Source organism: Pecten maximus, chromosome 3 (genome assembly GCF_902652985.1).
Source record: "Pecten maximus chromosome 3, xPecMax1.1, whole genome shotgun sequence".
Classification (NCBI taxonomy): Eukaryota; Metazoa; Mollusca; class Bivalvia; order Pectinida; family Pectinidae; genus Pecten; species Pecten maximus.
The window spans coordinates 32,132,022-32,152,790 of NC_047017.1; the positions used below are offsets into that span (position 1 = coordinate 32,132,022).

At 35.0% G+C, this 20,769-nt stretch overlaps 1 protein-coding gene across 3 annotated transcripts; it reads right to left on the bottom strand.

Annotated features, from left to right (window-relative positions):
- Positions 1 to 2,836: 2,836 nt before the first annotated feature.
- Positions 2,837 to 18,404, bottom strand: LOC117323920. 3 transcript variants are annotated; one of them, XM_033879450.1, is made up of 10 exons: positions 18,279 to 18,404; positions 17,773 to 17,811; positions 16,405 to 16,464; positions 16,057 to 16,119; positions 14,850 to 14,912; positions 9,189 to 9,227; positions 6,878 to 7,110; positions 5,129 to 5,289; positions 4,340 to 4,512; positions 2,837 to 3,105 (listed from the first exon to the last, which is right to left on the bottom strand). In XM_033879450.1, exons 1-10 carry the CDS (start codon positions 18,340 to 18,342, stop codon positions 3,029 to 3,031), a joined length of 972 nt encoding a protein of 323 aa, XP_033735341.1. In that variant the 5' UTR covers positions 18,343 to 18,404; the 3' UTR covers positions 2,837 to 3,028. The 3 variants fall into 3 exon arrangements, with proteins under 3 accessions (XP_033735341.1, XP_033735343.1, XP_033735342.1); XM_033879452.1 differs by lacking the exon at positions 14,850 to 14,912; XM_033879451.1 differs by lacking the exon at positions 17,773 to 17,811 and having other exon boundaries at positions 18,279 to 18,389.
- Between the last annotated feature and the right edge of the window lie 2,365 nt (positions 18,405 to 20,769).

Consider the following 20,769-nt stretch of genomic DNA (forward strand, 5'->3'; position numbering starts at 1 on the left):
AAGTGGTTCATATATTTTAAACATTTGATACAAAAATCTTAAATTTGTTAGACTGAAATATTCGATATCTTCATTTGACAATTCATAATTGTTCAAAAAAGCGACATAAATATTTGGACCATTTTACATATTGTAGTGAATACATTCTTGAAAGGTAAATGTTGTACATAGGCTACAAAGGTTATTTTGGTAAGCGCACTGCTGTCTGTTGGGAAAAGTGATCATAATTTCTTGTCTTGGTATGTATTCATTTTAAATTTCCATATTGAAAAATATCAATTCCCGCTCTATTGGAGTAAGTTTCTTGCACAGCCTCGCAATTTCTGTTGGTATGACAGCCGTTGTAAGGAATTTATCTTTTTTCAAATTTTGCCCTAGATTCAATTGTATGTATATTTGTTAACATAAGATTTTTAAATTCTGCATAAAAAAGATCGTTTGGTTTATCTTAAAATATCATTTCAAAATGGGATTTCCCAGCATCTAATATTTCTGTTGGTTCTTTTCATAACTCACCGTTGTTTATCAGCTCGGCAATTCTTCCGCTTCCGTCTTTTACGTTCATATAATTGCCATAAAAGATTATGATATGCCTCACCACATCTGTTTATTTCTGAAAATTGATTCGACATATAGACGTTGAACGGATTTCTTAAATTCCTACGAAAAGTTTACTCTTTTTAAAAATCAGAAAGCTAGCATTCTTTGATCTTGGTCGACCTTCGGAAATCCAGTTTTGTCTTTTTTATAGCCAAGATATCGTGTAACTTTGTAAAATCTGCATTCCAATACGGTTTTAGATAACTTTTAAATACACTCTTTGGCAATGCTACATCGGCGGTTTTCCTAACAGTGAGCACAATACGAACACAACATTCCTCGATATCTTTGTCAGTTATGCTGTCACGCGGGATGCTGATAGAACTCAAGATCTCATTTAGACAATTTGTATTAAGTTTAACAACACTTGTATCTTTCACTTTTTTTTCTAGTCATATTGAACACATTCTGGCCCTGTGATATAAGGTGCAGAGATAGGTAGCGCTAAAGAATGTATGACAGATATCCTCAAAAGTTATGCGAATCATCATCTAATATTATACAAATATATCATGGGTTCGGCCTCGTACTATAGAACATCGGTCGATTACCATTACCTCGTGTCAAATATTCTGGAATATTACACACACACTCATGATATACTTGTTTTATTACATAATCGCTAAAACACAGTTAGAATCACTGTCGTCTCGACTTTCCTGTAGGCCTAGAAGTCACCATGGCTGTCCGAAGCGTCACAGGTGTTCAATAGTCATTTTTGCCGTGCATTAGTATGATATACCTTATACGTATAGTTTAGGAAAACCAAACACATTATGTAATATTTCACAATACGTTACCAGATCTTCAATGCTACACTATACCAGAATATGATCATCTGTGGAACAGTTTCCTGTTGTTGGATAGAAAGTATATTTCGGACCGAATACATTTAGCCTGTATATTCACAGATATCAGGTTGACACGATCTAAGAAGGACTGGAATACAGATGACCTCTCATTCTTTTCAAACGTGCGTCTATGCCCTCTAAGTTTGACATTTAGGTCACCAATCACCACAACCCTCCCTTTATTGGAATAAACTTCGGTCAACGACTCAAGTATCACCGTGTGTTCAATGAAAATATCAATGGGTCTGGAAGGTAGACATATAGACTGAAAAACAATACAAATACTCGTTATTTGGAGTTTCAATCTCCACACTCACTATCCCATATCGACTGTATACGGGCATATATTTTTATCTTTCTTCTTTTTTCATGACTGAAACAAAAACTGTTTTGGAATCATATCGTATGACGCCAGTAAGCTCAAACGAAAGAACAACCGAATTTTCCAGAAGAACTAACATAGTTCCTATTGTCATCGTAAACGACAAGCTTATACAAATTTAATTTGTTATATATTTCACAAACCTGTGTACACATTGGAGCGGTTCACTATTGTGTAATTTGTGATTGTTTGAAACTATCTGTTTTTTCGTCATTTTCAGAATAATAACGGCTCTAAACTCTAAATGAAAAGTCGTCCTGACGGATGTTTTGTTTTACGGTATGCCTTAGACATTAGTGAATAACCAATACACTCAAATTCCAGTATATACCATGTCGATACCCCCAATTCCCAAAGGTTTTTTAAAAGCTGGACATTCAGTGTTGTCGTGCACTTCTCAAAATTCGAGAACGAGCCCTTGTGGCAACGTTGGAAATGTGTTAATTTCGTATCTAGAATAGCGCTTTCAATGTTTTGTGACTACTGCATTTTTTTTTATAAAAGTAGCGTAAAGATTGATTTTTGTAGTGGCTTATGTTATTAAATGCTAATAGATTTAGACTGCTCTCTAGGCTTATTGATACCGAAAGTAACAGGCAGCCGTTTTTAATTTGTTTTACTTAAAACACCTAGAGCTGTTCTTTGACTGGGTGACTAACGACAAATTGGCAAATGCAATACAGAATACATTATCTTCTATTTCAGTCTATTTTATTTCAGTGTTGTTGTGTTCTGATAACTTAATTCATATCTAAAGGAGCTATTCCCATGGGTGTAGCGTACCGTTGAACTCTAAAAGGACTAAATATCTACATGATACAGTATGTTATTATGCTTAAGTCTGCTGTCGATTTTTTCCATGCAACCTAATTTGTCATTTGTGTCTGAGAAATATTCAAACATACCTACTGCCTTCACTCCTTAGAGAAGTTTGCAGGGAGCATGTTCTAATGTATAAATTAAATATCTTTTTCGTGTAAAATCATTCACGAACGATATTAACACCATTTGATAACAACTTTTTTAATTGAAAATAATTGAAATAGTGCCAGTTTAAATGCTGTTCCCGGATAGTATTGTTATTTCTAAGAAACATCTCACAATATTTGAAATCGGTTTAAATCAGGAAGAAATGTGTCAGGTACAAATGATTGATATCACTGATCAGCTAACAGTCGGTGTAAACTGCTCAACACTATACTCTATATTGTGGAGGTGGTTTGAGCTCCTCGGCGTCCACATAAATTGCGAGCACTTCGGCCTGTTTTCCATCTGCAAATAGAACAAGATCATCTGAAAATGCATTAAGATGTCAACTCCAACATCAACTTAAAAAGTACAATTGCAAAAATATAAATTCATGATTATTTTTTTCTTTCTCTCTCTCTCTTTTTGTTTATATTTTTCTCCCATTTCGAAGCCATATTTGACCAATTCCTAACTTCTGAGACAATATGCATTACATCTAGGTTATAGAAGACGCCTATTCTGGACAGTTTGACGGAAGTATGTGCACATGTATTCTCTATTATACAGATTAAAGGGATGATTTGACAGCTTCTGAATCCAACAAGGACGTATATCAGTTTGGGCATAGCCTCTCCTAACACAAAAGACATGACAGCAGCCTCTGATACGAAGCTCGTGTAGCATTTTTGCCACAGCTTCCGACACAAAGGATATATGTCAGTTTGGTCGCAGTTTTTTACACAAAAGACATGTACCAGCTTACCACAGCATCTGACACAAGGGATATGTATCAGTTTCGACTCAGCCTCTGACATGTACCAGTTTGGTCGCAGCTTTTGACACAAAGGACATGTACCAGCTTACCACAGCATCTGACACAAGGGATATGTATCAGTTTCGACTCAGCCACTGACATGTACCAGTTTGGTCGCAGCTTTTGACACAAAGGACATGTACCAGCTTACCACAGCATCTGACACAAGGGATATGTATCAGTTTCGACTCAGCCTCTGACATGTACCAGTTTGGTCGCAGCTTTTGACACAAAGGACATGTATCAGCTTACCACAGCATCTGACACAAGGGTTATGTATCTAATACAAAGGGTAAGTATCAGTTTCTTTACAGCCACTGACATAGAGAACGTGTATCAGTTTGGTCACAGCCTCTGACATAAAGGACGCATATCAGTTTGATCGCAGCCCTTGATACAAAGGACGTGTATCAGTGTGTACCCAGTCCCTGACATAAGGTCGTGTATCAGTTTGTGTCTCAGTTGGGCCTAGCCTCTGACATAAAGGACGTGTATCAGTTTGTACCAAGCCCCTGATACAAAGGACGTGTATCAGTTTGGGTACAGTCTCTGGTACATAGGTCGTTCATCGGGCGGATGAGCCTATTATTTTCCCTACACCATATCCAGAGTTACAAGGGAAGTCTCATGATTGTCATATATTTAACTATTTGTATAGACAACTTATATACTAACTATATTAGTGTTAGACCCCTATCCGTATGTGTGTATCTCCATACTTACGCTCCATATAAAGGCTTTGTGTGGAGTGGCTGGAATAGAGGAATATTGGATGTTTGGCAGCGTTATCATAGGGACACTCTCCTTTAGACTCAACAACAATCATCCAGCCTATGTCGTCCTTGCAGGAGCTTGATGCCTTGTTGATATATAATCGACGGTTGACGAGCTCGTCCCTATTTTGACAAAAACATTTAATTCCTTAATCTATAATCACAAACTGATCATATATATTCGTTGTTGTGGTTTCTTAATAAGAGGGTATCATACGTGAAAAAGAATCCAAAAAGTACCGTGATAGTGCTATATTTCTAAACAAACAACTATCATACTTCTGGTAGTTATGAATCCCGAAGTCTTTTTACCATTGACGTATTCCATATTTTGTCTAGTGATGTACACTACTATTTAATCAAACTTGAAGTCCCCCCCCCCCCCCCCCATTTTGTCTAGTGATGTACAATACTATTGAATCAAACCTTAAGTCGCGACCCAATTTTATCTAGTAATGGTTATTCCTCTTGAAACTAGCTTTCACTATCGACCTATTCCGGCTACTAAATGCACCACTGTATCAAATAAACTAGTTCCGACCAATTCTGGCTAGTAATGACTGTGCCTTTCAATTGAGTCCGGCCTATTTCGACCGGTCATCACCATCCGCTATTAAACATATATATATATATGTATATGTATCCACATTATAAAAGGACTATGACTGCTGTATTTTTCACTCACTCACTCACTCACTCACTCACTTACATAACACATGCTGTGATATAGCGTACTTACTTGCGACCAAAGAAACTGAAGTAATCCCCACGAGACATTATATCTGTCCAGGAAGAAGACAGTACCTTTTTCCTGTTAAACCAACTAGTTGCTCCGCTGTTTGTTCCATTGAAAACTATAAATGCCACTGGAAGAGAGCCCTTGTATAACTCTACCTTTACCTAGGTAAAATCAAAGAATATGTTATTTTACAAATACAAATAACATGTAACAAATTGCCGTTAACTTACCACTAACAAATACACTACTGTACACCTACATACTTTCGCGGTTATGCTATTTAAGTGATTTTTTGCACTAGAAGCATTAATTATTTAAGTGCTTGTTTGCACTAGAAGCATTACGCTAAATTATTCTATGCACTGTCTCTATATAAAAAAAATACTGGTTAGCTAATCGACATTATCCTCATTTATGAATGAATTAGGGATATTGATATTGTACAGATTAATATCACAATTGGAGGTTTTATTGAACTGTAAGTAATATATGAATTTGAACTTTTGTTGAACTGTAAGTAATATCCCAATTTGAGCTTTTGTTGAACTGTAGGTGACATCACAATTTGAGCTTTTATTGAACTGTAAGTAATATCACAATTTTAACTTTTATTGAACTGTAAGTGACATCCCAATTTGAGGTTTTATTGAACTGTAAGTGACATCACAATTTGAGGTTTTATTGAACTGTAAGTGACATCACAATTTTAGCTTTTATTGAACTGTAAGTGACATCACAATTTGAAGTTTTATTGAATTGTAAGTCACATCAAAATTTGAGCTTTTATTGAACTGTAAGTGACATCAAAATTTGAGCTTTTATTGAACTGTAAGTGACATCACAATTTGAGGTTTTATTGAACTGTAAGTGACATCACAATTTGAGGTTTTATTGAACTGTAAGTGACATAAAAAAATCACTTTTATTGAACTGTAAGTGACATCACAATTTGAGCTTTTATTAAACTGTGAGTGACATCACAATTTGAGCTTTTATTGAACTGTAAGTGACATCACAATTTGAGGTTTTCTTGAACTGTAAGTGACATCACAATTTGAGGTTTTATTGAACTGTAAGTGACATCACAATTTGAGGTTTTAATGAACCGTAAGTGACATCACAATTTGAGCTTTCATTGATCTGTTTATATTAACAAAATTAATTCGGGTATTTTTGTTCAATTGTATTCAATCATTCGTTAGCACAATAAAACACTTGACGCCATTTGATAGAGGAATGTAGTTACTTACACTGTAAATACAGAATGATATACATACATAATGACATTGCAACTGTGGGATGAAACGCCCGCGGTAACTCAAAATCGAAAAAGCAAGGCAAACTTTGTTAATAGTACATTACTTGTGTACTGATCAGAAACATGTGTAATTTGAACATTCCTTGTGTACTGATAGGTTACACATGTGTTTTGTACATTATTTCTATATTGATGGGTTGACATAAAGCTAAGTTAATTCGGTAAGCAATGTTATTGGTACAACATACTATCACCTAATTTGGGGGTTGTTTCTTCTGTGTTTGTGAAATGCCTTGTTCACCCGGTCAATATCGGGAAATGTCAGATCATCTTTTTAGTTGTGCCAGTGACCTTTACTTGAAGTATTGTTTTAGAATTATGAGTATGATTTTCAAATTATTCAGTATCACCATAGTAACCAGTACCCATGATATTATCTCTTTCAGGAAATTTGACAAACTTATTATATACATAAATGTCAGAGAACTTACCCTCTTAACGTTGAGGGACCTCCATTTGTCTATGGCGCTATGGCGGTAGTTACCGTTACATTTAGCGGATCCACTTGTCGACAAACAACCGGGGAGGGCATTCATTTCGTTGGTACCAAATGGGTGTACATAGGAGAAGGCAACTTCACGTTCATTCTCTGCACGGGCCCTGTACACCAGTGTCCAGTCCCCTACGTGCTTCTCCATTTTTTCTGGCGGTGGTGGCTGAGTAACTGAATTCAACATTATTCAAAACAATTATAAAAATCAACCTCATGTTTACTGTTATTGTCAATCTGAGGATTACTGTTAATATCAACCTCATGTTTACTGTTATTGTCAATATAAGGATTACTGTTTATATCAACCTGATGTTTACTGCTATTGTCAATCTGAGAAATACTGTTAATATCAACATCATGTTTACTGTTATTGTCAATCTGAGAAATACTGTTAATATCAACCTCATGTTTACTGTTATTGTCAATCTGAGAAATACTGTTAATATCAACATCATGTTTACTGTTATTATCAATATAAGGATTACTGTTTATATCAACCTGATGTTTACTGCTATTGTCAATCTTAGGATTACTGTTAATATCAACATCATGTTTACTGTTATTGTCAATCTGAAAAATACTGTTAATATCAACCTCATGTTTACTGTTATTGTCAATCTTAGGATTACTGTTAATATCAACCTGATGTTTACTGCTATTGTCAATCTGAGAAATACTGTTAATATCAACATCATGTTTACTGTTATTGTCAATCTGAAAAATACTGTTAATATCAACCTCATGTTTACTGTTATTGTCAATATAAGGATTACTGTTTATATCAACCTGATGTTTACTGCTATTGTCAATCTGAGAAATACTGTTAATATCAACATCATGTTTACTGTTATTGTCAATCTGAGAAATACTGTTAATATCAACCTCATGTTTACTGTTATTGTCAATCTGAGAAATACTGTTAATATCAACATCATGTTTACTGTTATTATCAATATAAGGATTACTGTTTATATCAACCTGATGTTTACTGCTATTGTCAATCTTAGGATTACTGTTAATATCAACATCATGTTTACTGTTATTGTCAATCTGAAAAATACTGTTAATATCAACCTCATGTTTACTGTTATTGTCAATCTTAGGATTAGTGTTAATATCAACCTGATGTTTACTGCTATTGTCAATCTGAGAAATACTGTTAATATCAACATCATCTTTTATTGTCAATCTTAGGATTACTGTTAATATCAACATCATGTTTACTGTTATTGTCAATCTTAGGATTACTCCTAATATTAGTTTTTACAAATAATATCAACAAAATATTAGCTATCAATATCAACCTAATTTATTGTTAATATCAACCCAGTGTTTACTGTTAATGTCAACCCAATTAACTGTTAATATAAACCCAATGTTTCTGCTAATAGTAACCTTTTTTACTGTTGATATCAGCCCAATCAATGCTTATTTGATTTCAATAAAACCCATATCCAAATTCTAACCTTTGATTAGAATATTGAAAATGCGACCTGAATCAATTTTCAAGCTTTTCAAGTTCTTAACCATTATGAATGATATAGTTGTACAATGGGTTCATCTATAGTTTCATTGTTTGCCCAACAGTTATTATAACTTCTCCTACTCCAGACATGTTATATAACTTCTCCAGATATGTTATATAACTTCTCCAGACATGTTATATAACTTCTCCAGACATGTTATATAACTTCTCCAGATATGTTATATAACTTCTCCAGACATGTTATATAACTTCTCCAGACATGTTATATAACTTCTCCAGATATGTTATATAACTTCTTCAGATATGTTATATAACTTCTTCAGACATGTTATATAACTTCTCCAGACATGTTATATAACTTCTCCAGACATGTTATATAACTTCTCCAGACATGTTATATAACTTCTCCAGATATGTTATATAACTTCTCCAGATATGTTTTTCATAACTTCTTCAGATATGTTATATAACTTCTCCAGATATGTTATATAACTTCTTCAGATATGTTATATAACTTCTCCAGACATGTTATATAACTTCTCCAGACATGTTATATAACTTCTCCACTCTACATAGTAACTTATCCAGATATGTTATATAACTTCTCAAAATATGTGATACAACTTCTCCAGATATGTTATATAACTAAAGATGTTATATAACTTAAGATGTTATATAACTTCTCCAGACATGTTATATAAATACTCCAGATATGTTCTATAACTTTTCTAGATATATTTTATATGTTAGTGATATTACTTACTTGCTGGTTTTGGCGCTAATCCTATGGTACCATGCAGTGCTAACGAGGAACATCATCCGAAAATAAAAACATATAATTTAGTACCAATTAAAACGCTGTCCTTAACTGTTACTTTGTTTTGTTTATTCGTATTCTTAATGCTTGTATACTAAGCGATAACAATATTTCATTACACTGAGTGTATTTTATGAGTTAATTTATTTTCTTTTGATTTCGACTTCAAATGTGGAATGGAAATTTTATTATATTTATCGCATATTGCTACTAAAATATGTCATTGCATTATTGTAATGCAAATGTATTGTAATAGATAAAATAGGACAGAAACAAATATAATAACAAAAAACTAACGGTATAAAATGCAAATAACTACTCAAAAACATTCAAAAGTGTAATGATTCAGGAAAAAGTAGCAACAACACTGACTCACTCTACCGTAATGATAACACAGATTCACTCAACCGTAATGATAACACTGACTCACTCAACCGTTATGATAACACAGATTCACTCTACCGTAATGATAACACTGACTCACTCTACCGTAATGATAACACTGACTCATTCTACCGTAATGATAACACTGACTTACTCTACCGTAATGATAACGCTGACTCACTCTACCGTAATGATAACACTGACTTACTCTACCGTAATATACCACTGACTCACTCTACCGTAATGATAACACTGACTTACTCTACCGTAATGATAACGCTGACTCACTCTACCGTAATGATAACACTGACTCACTCTACCGTAATGATAACACTGACTCATTCTACCGTAATGATAACACAGACTTACTCTACCGTAATGATAACACTGACTCACTCTACCGTAATGATAACACTGACTCATTCTACCGTAATGATAACACTGACTCACTCTACCGTAATGATAACACTGACTCACTCTACCGTAATGATAACACTGACTTACTCTACCGTAATGATAACGCTGACTCACTCTACCGTAATGATAACACTGACTCACTCTACCGTAATGATAACACTGACTCACTCTACCGTAATGATAACACTGACTCATTCTACCGTAATGATAACACTGACTCACTCAACCATAATGATAACACTGACTCACTCTACCGTAATGATAACACTGACTCACTCTACCGTAATGATAACACTGACTTACTCTACCGTAATGATAACACTGACTCACTCTACCGTAATGATAACACTGACTTACTTTACCGTAATGATAACACTGACTCACTCTACCGTAATGATAACACTGACTCATTCTACCGTAATGATAACACTGACTCACTCAACCATAATGATAACACTGACTCACTCTACCGTAATGATAACACTGACTCACTCTACCGTAATGATAACACTGACTCATTCTACCGTAATGATAACACTGACTCACTCAACCATAATGGTAACACTGACTCACTCTACCGTACTATACCACTGACTCACTCTACCGTAATGATAACACAGACTCACTCTACCGTAATGATAACACAGACTCACTCTACCGTAATGATAACGCTGACTCACTCTACCGTAATGATAACACAGACTCACTCTACCGTTATGATGACACAGATTCACTCTATCGTAATATACCACTGACTCACTCTACCGTAATTATAACACAGATTCACTCTACCGTACTGATAACGCATAGCAATATCATATTATGATCTGATTAGCATTGACTGCTAGGCAGAGTTGAGAAACGTCTCATCTTTTGATATAAAAATAAATAACACAGAGCAAAGGAATAATTTAATACTTATCAAGCACCGGGTGACATTGCCTAATATGAATTTCCTTTCGTATCATCTGTAAACCAAATGTTACTTTCGCAATATGTGCATGTGGAATTATATTAGTGTCTTCTGACATGTATTTGAATTTAATATTGATGTCATAGGTTTGGCAGATTTAAGTATTTGATTCGAAAACATAAAAACTGAAGATATGTATAATTCATCAGACATGTGAGCATACATCTTCATGAATATATAATTTGTTTCAGTGTAACATTACGTTGTGTATGTATTCCTTAACACACTATGATGATTGTACGTAATATAGTGTATAATGTACGTAGTATATTGTGTAATATACGTAATGAATTGTGTAATGAACATGCTGTATAGTATTATGTATGTGATATGTGTATCGTATAATATAAGTGATATATTGTATAATGTATGTAATATATTGTTTAATGTACGTAATGAATTGTGTAATGAACATTATGTATCGTATCATGTACGTGATATTTGTATTGTATATTGTACGTGGTGCTTGTATTGTATAATGTATGTATGAAATAAATAGTAGACCGCTTTCGTTCATGTATATAAAGAATAGAATGACCTGAAGTCATAAATAATTTAATTAATTCTGTGAATTAATGTTACCAGTGAATTAAAGCGTCACAGTGGTAAACTCACGTTTCCTTTATCTTTCACTAAGTAATTTGCTAGTTTTACATAAATAGATGAAATTTGACACTCACTGTATTAAATTACTGGATAGTATGATTTACTTATACTTTGGCATATTTCCACTTGAATAGCACCCTTTATGTCTACATTAGATTTTTCATTCAAAAAAGGCATAGTCATTCCTTTGTATGCCGTTAACTCATTCTATATATATTATATCACTCGATCGTAAGCGCCTATAGTTTTGATGCAATGTTCCTGAGGCGATTAAAATTAGGTCCAAAAAATGTCAAAATATACATGGGGAGGTCCTAGAGCCCCATAATTAAATAAATTACATTATATTCAATATCGGATTTCAAAAGAAAAAATTACGTTATGTAAAGTTTTAAAGGCGACACAAATTGTCACTTGTTAAATTTTCTGCTATTATGTTATAAAACGGCCTGAATTTCCATGAGATTCCAAAATAGATACATTTTTAGGACTTTAAAGGGAGCTAACTGTTGCTTTTACTGATAGAAACGTTAACTACTCAAATGATTCTCAAACTGTTTACTGATATCGGGGTCTCATTGACCGACATATCAAAGGCAATGGATACTGGGTGAAACGAAGCCTTTTGAGGGGGTATGTAGTGACATTTTTATACTGCCGACTTCGGCCTTTTATCCTCCACCTTCCTGACTAACATGCATACTAAACAAGGTGATCCATAGACTAAATGGCTCGCATTCACAATTCCACCGTGCTCCGCATGCAACCTCTAAATACAGTGACCTGATTATCACGGTAGTAGGCAGATACAAGCTATAATGTACATGTGTAGGATATAGACAATTAGAAAATCTACATAATATTACACACGCCATGCCAACGGCTGTCATTAATAACAACATACTCTTCATAATGTAAATATGGTACAATGAATAAGGCGGAAATCAGAGAATTTATTACTGCCGCGAGGCTCTGAGAAGTGACACATTGTGTTTTAACTACTGTTAATATGTCTCCATACTGCTACTTAGTCCACATAGTTGGGTTCACAATTCCAAACTGTTTTAATTCCTTATCATTCAATATAATTCTGTTTCTGTTGAGAACAATGAAATCACAGGCCGCTAGGTATACAGTAAGTGGCCTTGATTTGCATAATACTATTGTTGTAGGATGTTCCTTTGTCAGTATTTTGGTGATGACTGATATCGTGTGTCTATCGTTTTGATGTTTGTTGTGCATTGGCGTCGTCATGAGGCATGCTGACATTTGTTTTAGTCGACTTTTTGTGATGTTCCTATGTCGGTCGTTTGACTGCGTGATGTTCCTGTGTCAGTCGTTTGACTGTGTGATGTCCCTGTGTCGGTCGTTTGACTGTGTGATGTTCCTGTGTCGGTCGTTTGACTGTGTGATGTTCCTGTGTCGGTGGTTTGACTGTGTGATGTTCCTGTGTCGGTGGTTTGACTGTGTGATGTTCCTGTGTCGGTGGTTTGACTGTGTGATGTTCCTGTGTCAGTCGTTTGACTGTGTGATGTTCCTGTGTCAGTCGTTTGACTGTGTGATGTTCCTGTGTCAGTCGTTTAACTGTGTGATGTTCCTGTGTCGGTGGTTTGACTGTGTGATGTTCCTGTGTCAGTCGTTTGGCCGTGTGATGTTCCTGTGTCAGTCGTTTGACTGTGTGATGTTCCTGTGTCGGTCGTTTGAGTTTGTGTTGTTCCTTTTTCCGTCGTTTGAGTTTGTGTTGTTATTATGTCGGTCGTTTGAGTTTGTGTTGTTATTATGTCGGTCGTTAGTGTCCGTATTTTTGGTGATTGATGTTCCTCGTTTTGTCCGTTTTTATAGTAAAGACGTTTGATAACAGTACTGTCCCGGATCGGCTAGTGCGGCAGATGTTATTAATCACAATACACCTATTGTTTGAGACCAGGTATTTGGAATTATGACGGAATTTCTGTTACTCTGCTCATTCCATTCATTCAAACTTTGCTATTAAAACGAACGCTTTATGTAGCTTTCAATACATGACTACTAAAATATCATCTCCGCTGCCACAGTATAGCAGGCAGCTCGCGTAAGATTTTACCGATTTATTCCTTAACAGTCGATTATACAAGTAAATATAAACGAAATTCCATTTCATGTTTTAACAGTTTTATTTCATCAACAAATCACAGAATATCAGCCACAGCCAATATTATAATAATAAAAAATAATGATCTATATATCGTTTGTGGAAATATTGGTCCGCGGAAATATTACATCGCTGATTCTTGGTGATAGTAATTTTACATTAAAGATCTACACTGCTTTAAACTAAGCAGTGCTATTTTTGAGGTTTTACCAAGATTTTAATATTCGAGCAGAGTAGATTTTTGAGAAATCGTACGGCAAAATTCTGTTTATTTCGTAAACACGTGGTCCTTTTAGCTGGTCGTATACCATAAATCGGGATATCTTGGACTTGATTATATTTTACTTATTTAACTACAGAAATGAACGTATGAAAATACTTGTAAACAGAGTTCTGTTACTCACTCGTGCAACGAACTTTTAGATTGTATCCCACATTTAAAACAAGCAAAGTGTGTATTTAGCATCACTACTTTTTCGTAATAATCCCGATGTAGCTCCAGATTCCAATACCGAACTGTAAATGTTCCCTGCAAGGCCTGCATTGATATATTCGAAATGGACTCACACCACTCAGTGGGATATTGGTAAGGAATGGTTAGAGCCTTGTCAGTATAATGTGACCGAGTGGGATGTTGCTATCGTGTCCATGCATGACGTTTCAGTGTGATAGCACTATAAAATGTCCGACAGCAGATCCATTATTATTATTATTGGACCCCCTATGATCTTAGCTATCGCAAGGACTTAAAACTCCGAACAACCAAAGAAAGCAGGCGTTTGTGAACGAATCAGACATGATCTTACGTAATAGTTTGGATCAAAAGGATCAATAATACACCAAACGGATTGTGTTTGGCCATGTATAACTGTTTTTCTTTTCATTCGGGCGCCTTTCATTAGCATAACATGGCTATATGAAGTCTTTGACACGGGAGACATTGTTGATCGGGGGGTGAACGAGATCACCTTATTGAAATTCACCTCATGTGACACAGGAGTCATCATACTACTTAGCAAGCGACGTGCATATTATAGCTACTGCCAGTACTGCGCCCTAACTACAGACTGTCACGTGAAGGCGCTACGTAACTTACCTTGTGTCGGCTGCGTCACTGATTCACCAGGTTGAAAACTCTTCATGTTGTCAAAGACAGACCCTTTTATAGGTTGTAGAAATAGGTACTTACTTGCAATACGTGATGCACATAAATAAGTCAACCTTATCCATATATCATCGAATAGAGATTACATCGATTCATAAACGGACAATATAAATCTATATAAAGTCTGAGAGCATCTTTAAATATTAATCAATAGATACAGTCGAAAATAATATAAAGGAGCTTTATACAATTGTTCCGTCCTTCTCTGACTTGCGAGTGATGCTAGGGGCTAAAGGGTGGAAATCCAAAAGAGAAGCTAGAGGGAAAATCAATATTATTGGTAACTTGGTTTTGTTCGTGGATCAATGTTACATACAAATAGACCATTTAAAATGCATCACTAATACAATCACACAAACAATCCACGTGTTTCATTTGTGAATTCATATCTGAGGTATGCAGTTTTGTTCATGGTAGAATGTGTTCTAATTGTATATGTTACGTTTGACACGACCATGATCAGGAGCATAAAGGTACACGGCGACTGACTGCATAATGTGAGATAGAAACTATCCGCGTAGAAACCCTTGATATGTTTGGTTAATCTATGAACTGCGTCAGGGTCTCAGATTGTTCGGTAAAAACACTTAGTTTACTCTAACAAATGTTTGATCGGGTGATAACTGGTCAGACCCTTTGGCTTCACTCTTAAACAATAGATCCAGCATCAGGGCTGACAAAGGGGGATGTTATAGTGATTAATGTACAGTCTATGTTGTTACACTATGCGGCTTCGTGTTCCGTTTAATGGTTTACAACATAATTTATATTCAAACATAAACAAAATGAAAGAATTGCTTTCTGTCTCACTTCATTGAAAATGTAAAATTGATAATTCACAAAAAGTATTATTAATTACATAAACTTGTTGTTTGTGTTTGGCCATGTTTAACTGTTTTCTTTTCCTTCGGGCGCCTTTAGGCAACATGATGGGTCATTAGCATAACATGTCTATATGAAGTCTTTGACACGGGAGACATTGGTGGTCGGGGGTGAACGAGATCACCTTATTGAAATTCACCTCACTCATGTTACACAGGAGTAATCATACAACTTAGCAAGCGACGTGCATATTATAGCTACTGCCAGTACTGCGCCCTAACTACGGACTGTCACGTGAAGGCGCTACGTGACTTACCTTGTGTCGGCTGCGTCACTGATTCACTAGGTTGAAAATTCTTCATGTTGTCAAAGATAGACCCTTTTATAGGTTACAATAGAGAGAGTGATTAGCATTATATATTCACGGGTTGTTCGTTTATAATTACTATCTGGAATATCAATATATACGGAGTTATTCATTAGTGGCTTTTTATAAGTGGAATGGTTTATCAATGTGTCAAAATGTTGTCAAATGCACCGCTGTCAATTTATAGTTGGTGCATGCAAATTATATACAGCTTTCTGCTGCCAAGAATGCGTCTTATTTTACATAAACGTGTTACCGCTAATTGAGATAAGACTGACATTGAATGTTGTAGCTTACCTTGTAATGCTGGGTTCCCTTGTTCCATGGAAGGATAACTCTTCATAGTAAACACAGACCCTTTATCATAGACAATGGTTAGCATGTATATATCGAAAGTCGTGAAAAACCAGGCATGTACACAACCACCTTTCGTTCGATCTCAACTCAGGCGCGCACGGACAATGGAAAACTTTATCATTAAGATATGAATTTAATTAGATTTTTTTTCCCGCTAGGGTATCTTTCAAATGTATATCAACTAATCATAATGTATTATATCCAGTAACAGCTATCCATCGTACGTATTGTTCACAATTCTACCATGTTTGCTATGCAACGACAATTTTTTTGATTGGTTTAAAACCATGTATTATTTTCCAATAATACACGCTCGTGTCAATAATACACGCACGTGAGTCACGGCTGTTACAATCTTTCCCCTCCGAAATCGGGGTTTCGTTGCCGTTTTTCTATTAGGAAGAGGTAGATCTCAGAACTAAACAGTACATGGTAGAATAGAAATAATCAACTTTGACTCATGTATTATTTCTTAAATAACTTTATCGAATTTGCCTTAGGTATAATATCAAATGATATCAAATCAGCAGTGGCGATTCGTGTTATACCTTAATGATCATCCGAATATCAAACACACCGGATCAAGTTGTCAAAGGCATTATACCTAGCGTTTTGTATCACGACCTTAAATACAGTCGAGCTATGCTTGTCCATCGGCTACTAGACACTTTCGAAGTTATGTAATCGACAGGGCTTGCGTTCTAGTGATCAGAGATTTTCAAAGTCATGAAATCGGCAGGGCATACGTTTTAGTGGTTAGAGATTTTTCAAAGTCATCGAATGGACAGTTTTCGCTTAGTAAACGACCGTTTCACTTGGAAAGATAGTATATGCCACTAGTACATGTGGTTTCTGAGCTGAGGAGGATCGAGTGCATGCACCAAGAATGTTAACTATGTAAAAGGCGATACATGTCATCATTCTATATTAACACTATCAAATAGCAAGTACGTGATCAAATGTATCATTAGCAACATCCATAGTATAAAAAACCGATGTTCATTTATATATTACGCAAGACGTACATGATTAAATATGTAATCAACATTTCGAATGGATTTTGCAATTGAATTGATATATCAATGACTTGTGTAAATAAATCAATATTTCTAATGGATTTTTTTGCAATTAAAATAATGTTTCAATGGATTTTACACTTAAATCAATATTTCTAATTGCTTTTTTCCATAAAATATTTCTATTACGACTCAAATATTTTCTTATGAAATCTAGAAAATATTATTTTAAACTTGACTATATATATATTAATTTGGCAATGCGTTAGTGTAAGTTTGATAAGACTGATACCTTGTTGCTGCCGTTTACCAATGTGATTCTGTATAAACCCTGTCAATAGATCACAAAGGAATACACCACATCCAGTTCTAGTAATGTGCATAACAAACAGCGTGACATATCTCTACAAGAACGGTGCTAGTGAGGACCAGTTAGTAATGGAAGCCTCGTTACGTTAGAAGGTATACCAGGTCGGACTTGCTTTAATATGCATGTAATGCGACAGAAAATGTTCAAACCAAATACATGTATACTAGCCTATTACAAAACATAATGTTAGATAATGTTTATACAATGTTAAATAGTATCAGATAATGTTTAGACAATGTAAAATAATATTGAATAATTATCGCAACCTTGTCTTATTCTAATATTGTCCGACTAAACCTGGTGCTCATTTTAACGATATAAACCGATAAATGTTATCAAATCAAAACTATAAATTAATGGTTATTCAAAAGTACGTAATCAAGAATAGATTAGGAGACCATGCCACTGAATTGTTGATTAAAATTTACCTGGTAATATGGCTGCTGAAAATGAGATCCAGGACGACAATAACAGGATAACGGCATACATCATGATGATTAAATGGACAACCGCACCACCTGAGCACCCTTACACGAAATGCTGGCGTATAGTATTTGGCAGCATGTATATTTATTCAGACGCCTGGTAGAATTAACATTATTTCTTTTTAATTTTTCATTAAAACGTTATAGCCATCCATCACACTGTCAGAGTTCCTCCTGTTTTTGTAATTGACATAAGAATATATTCGTATTATGAATACAGGACTGTCCTTATAACGACTATATAGAGCGGCTCCCTGCGTTTTGGAGGTTTTTACGCATCAGAGTTGTGAATAGGTTATATATATTGCGCATGTGCCTGAATGAACTGTTGAATGAGTAATAGGTTTATCATGTTTAACATATACAATTATTAATGTCCTGCAATATCCCCGGCATATAAAGTTTAACATTTTGGCGACCAAACAAATAAAAATTACAAGAGAGACATATATCACGTAACACTACTGATACAAAATTATTATCCCCCGATCACTGAATTATATTGTGTTTTAACAGTATGCAAGCTACAGAGGTCATCCCTACTCCTATATGTAGAAACGGGAACAATGTACTTTAACTATTAAGATGACACACACTTATTATCCCCGATCACTGAATTATTTTGTGGTTTAACAGTATACAAGCTACAAAGGTCACACTTATTCATATATGTAGAAACAGGAACAATTAACTTTAACTATTAAGATGCCTTTCACTGGCTGTAGAAACAGGTACTATTTGCAATACGTAATGCACATAATAAAATCAACGTTATCCATATATCATCGCTTGGAGATTACATTCATTCATAAACGGACAATATGAATATGTATAAAGTCTGAGAGCATATCTAAATATCAACCAATGGATACAGTAATATAGATCTAGGTGCTAAAGGGTGAAAATCCAAAAGAGAAGCTAGAGGGAAAATCAAAATTATTGGTACCTTGTTTTTGTTCTTGGATCACTGTTAGATACAAATAGATCCACCAATATCTTCTAGTCAGAGATCACACCAACAATCGTCTCAGTTTACATTGTGTCATCCACGTGCTTCATTTGTGAATTTTAAATCTAAGTATACAGTTTTGTTCAATGTAGAATGTCTTCTAATTGTATACATGTAATCCCGAAACAAAACTCACTCTTGAATAAAGGAAAATAATTCAATCAACGAGATTAGTTAATAGTGATGTCGTTTTAAAGAATGACCAATGATGGGTAAATAGCTCTCGATTACTTGGTCGAACTACACTCCCTGGACATTACAACCTCAAATAAGTTGAGCAAGTTATCCTTGACTATATGGAAACACTCTCTTATACCTTAAGGGACACAAAAAGAAACTTAACTGCTGTCCATGGCATCAGAAGCAGAAGAATTGTCACAGATCAGGACAATGGATGTACCAGCCGTTCTTTATTCAAGCATCTAATTGTTACTAGATGTTAGTACACAGTCGATATGAATACAACTTGGGTGACAGATAAATGGAATGTGATTGCGTCATGAATGTTTGTCTGTCAAATAAATTGTATTCATATCGACTGTATACTGGCATTTGGTAACAGTTCAATGATTATATTTACATTCATATAGACTTTTTGTGACTGAATAAAAAATTGCTTTTGAATTTCACGCTTATCGTATAAATGACGTCACCTTAGCCGAATTCCCTAGAAGGAATACTATACTTCCACGTATCATCGTAAATGACACGCTCATGAAATGGTTTTAACACAAATTTAGGATTATTTATTTCACATACTTGTGTAGAAATCGTAAAATTGTTCACAATTGCACATTTTCTGATTGTTTCAAATTAAAGCCGTTTTCTGTGCGTTGATATGACGTTATCATGTAGAAGTGATGCGGCGTTGAACTGGTATTACACCTGAGACACTCGATTGTTTCCTCGTAAACGCTTATTGTCCACTGTCCACAGGGCTGGGACAAGGCTAGTAAAAACCACAAGCCACATGACTGGGACACTTAATAGACTTGTGCAGCTTATTAGTATCGCCCTATTTTCTTTGTTTATAAGCAACAGACAGCAAAACGTGGTACTAAATGGAACCTTCTCATAAAGCGCCCCTGAACCCAAGAAACAATGGTCGGCCAACTTCTTTTTTATATATATATTTATAAATGAGTTTGTAAATTATATCATATTTGATATCAAGATATTTACTGATGATTGTCTCCTCTTTACTGATATCTCTCTCTGCAAGACTGTCAGAAACTGGAGAATGATCTAAAATCACTTAAATTTGGAAGGAGAAATGACAGCTGAACTTTAATGGCAAAAAGTGTGCTGTCAATAATATCTCTAGGAAGAACATCCCCTATAAGTTCTAATATTCATTACATGGTGAAATGTTAGAAATGTAAAGCCCGTAAAGTATCTAGGGGTCACCATCAATTCTGATCTAAA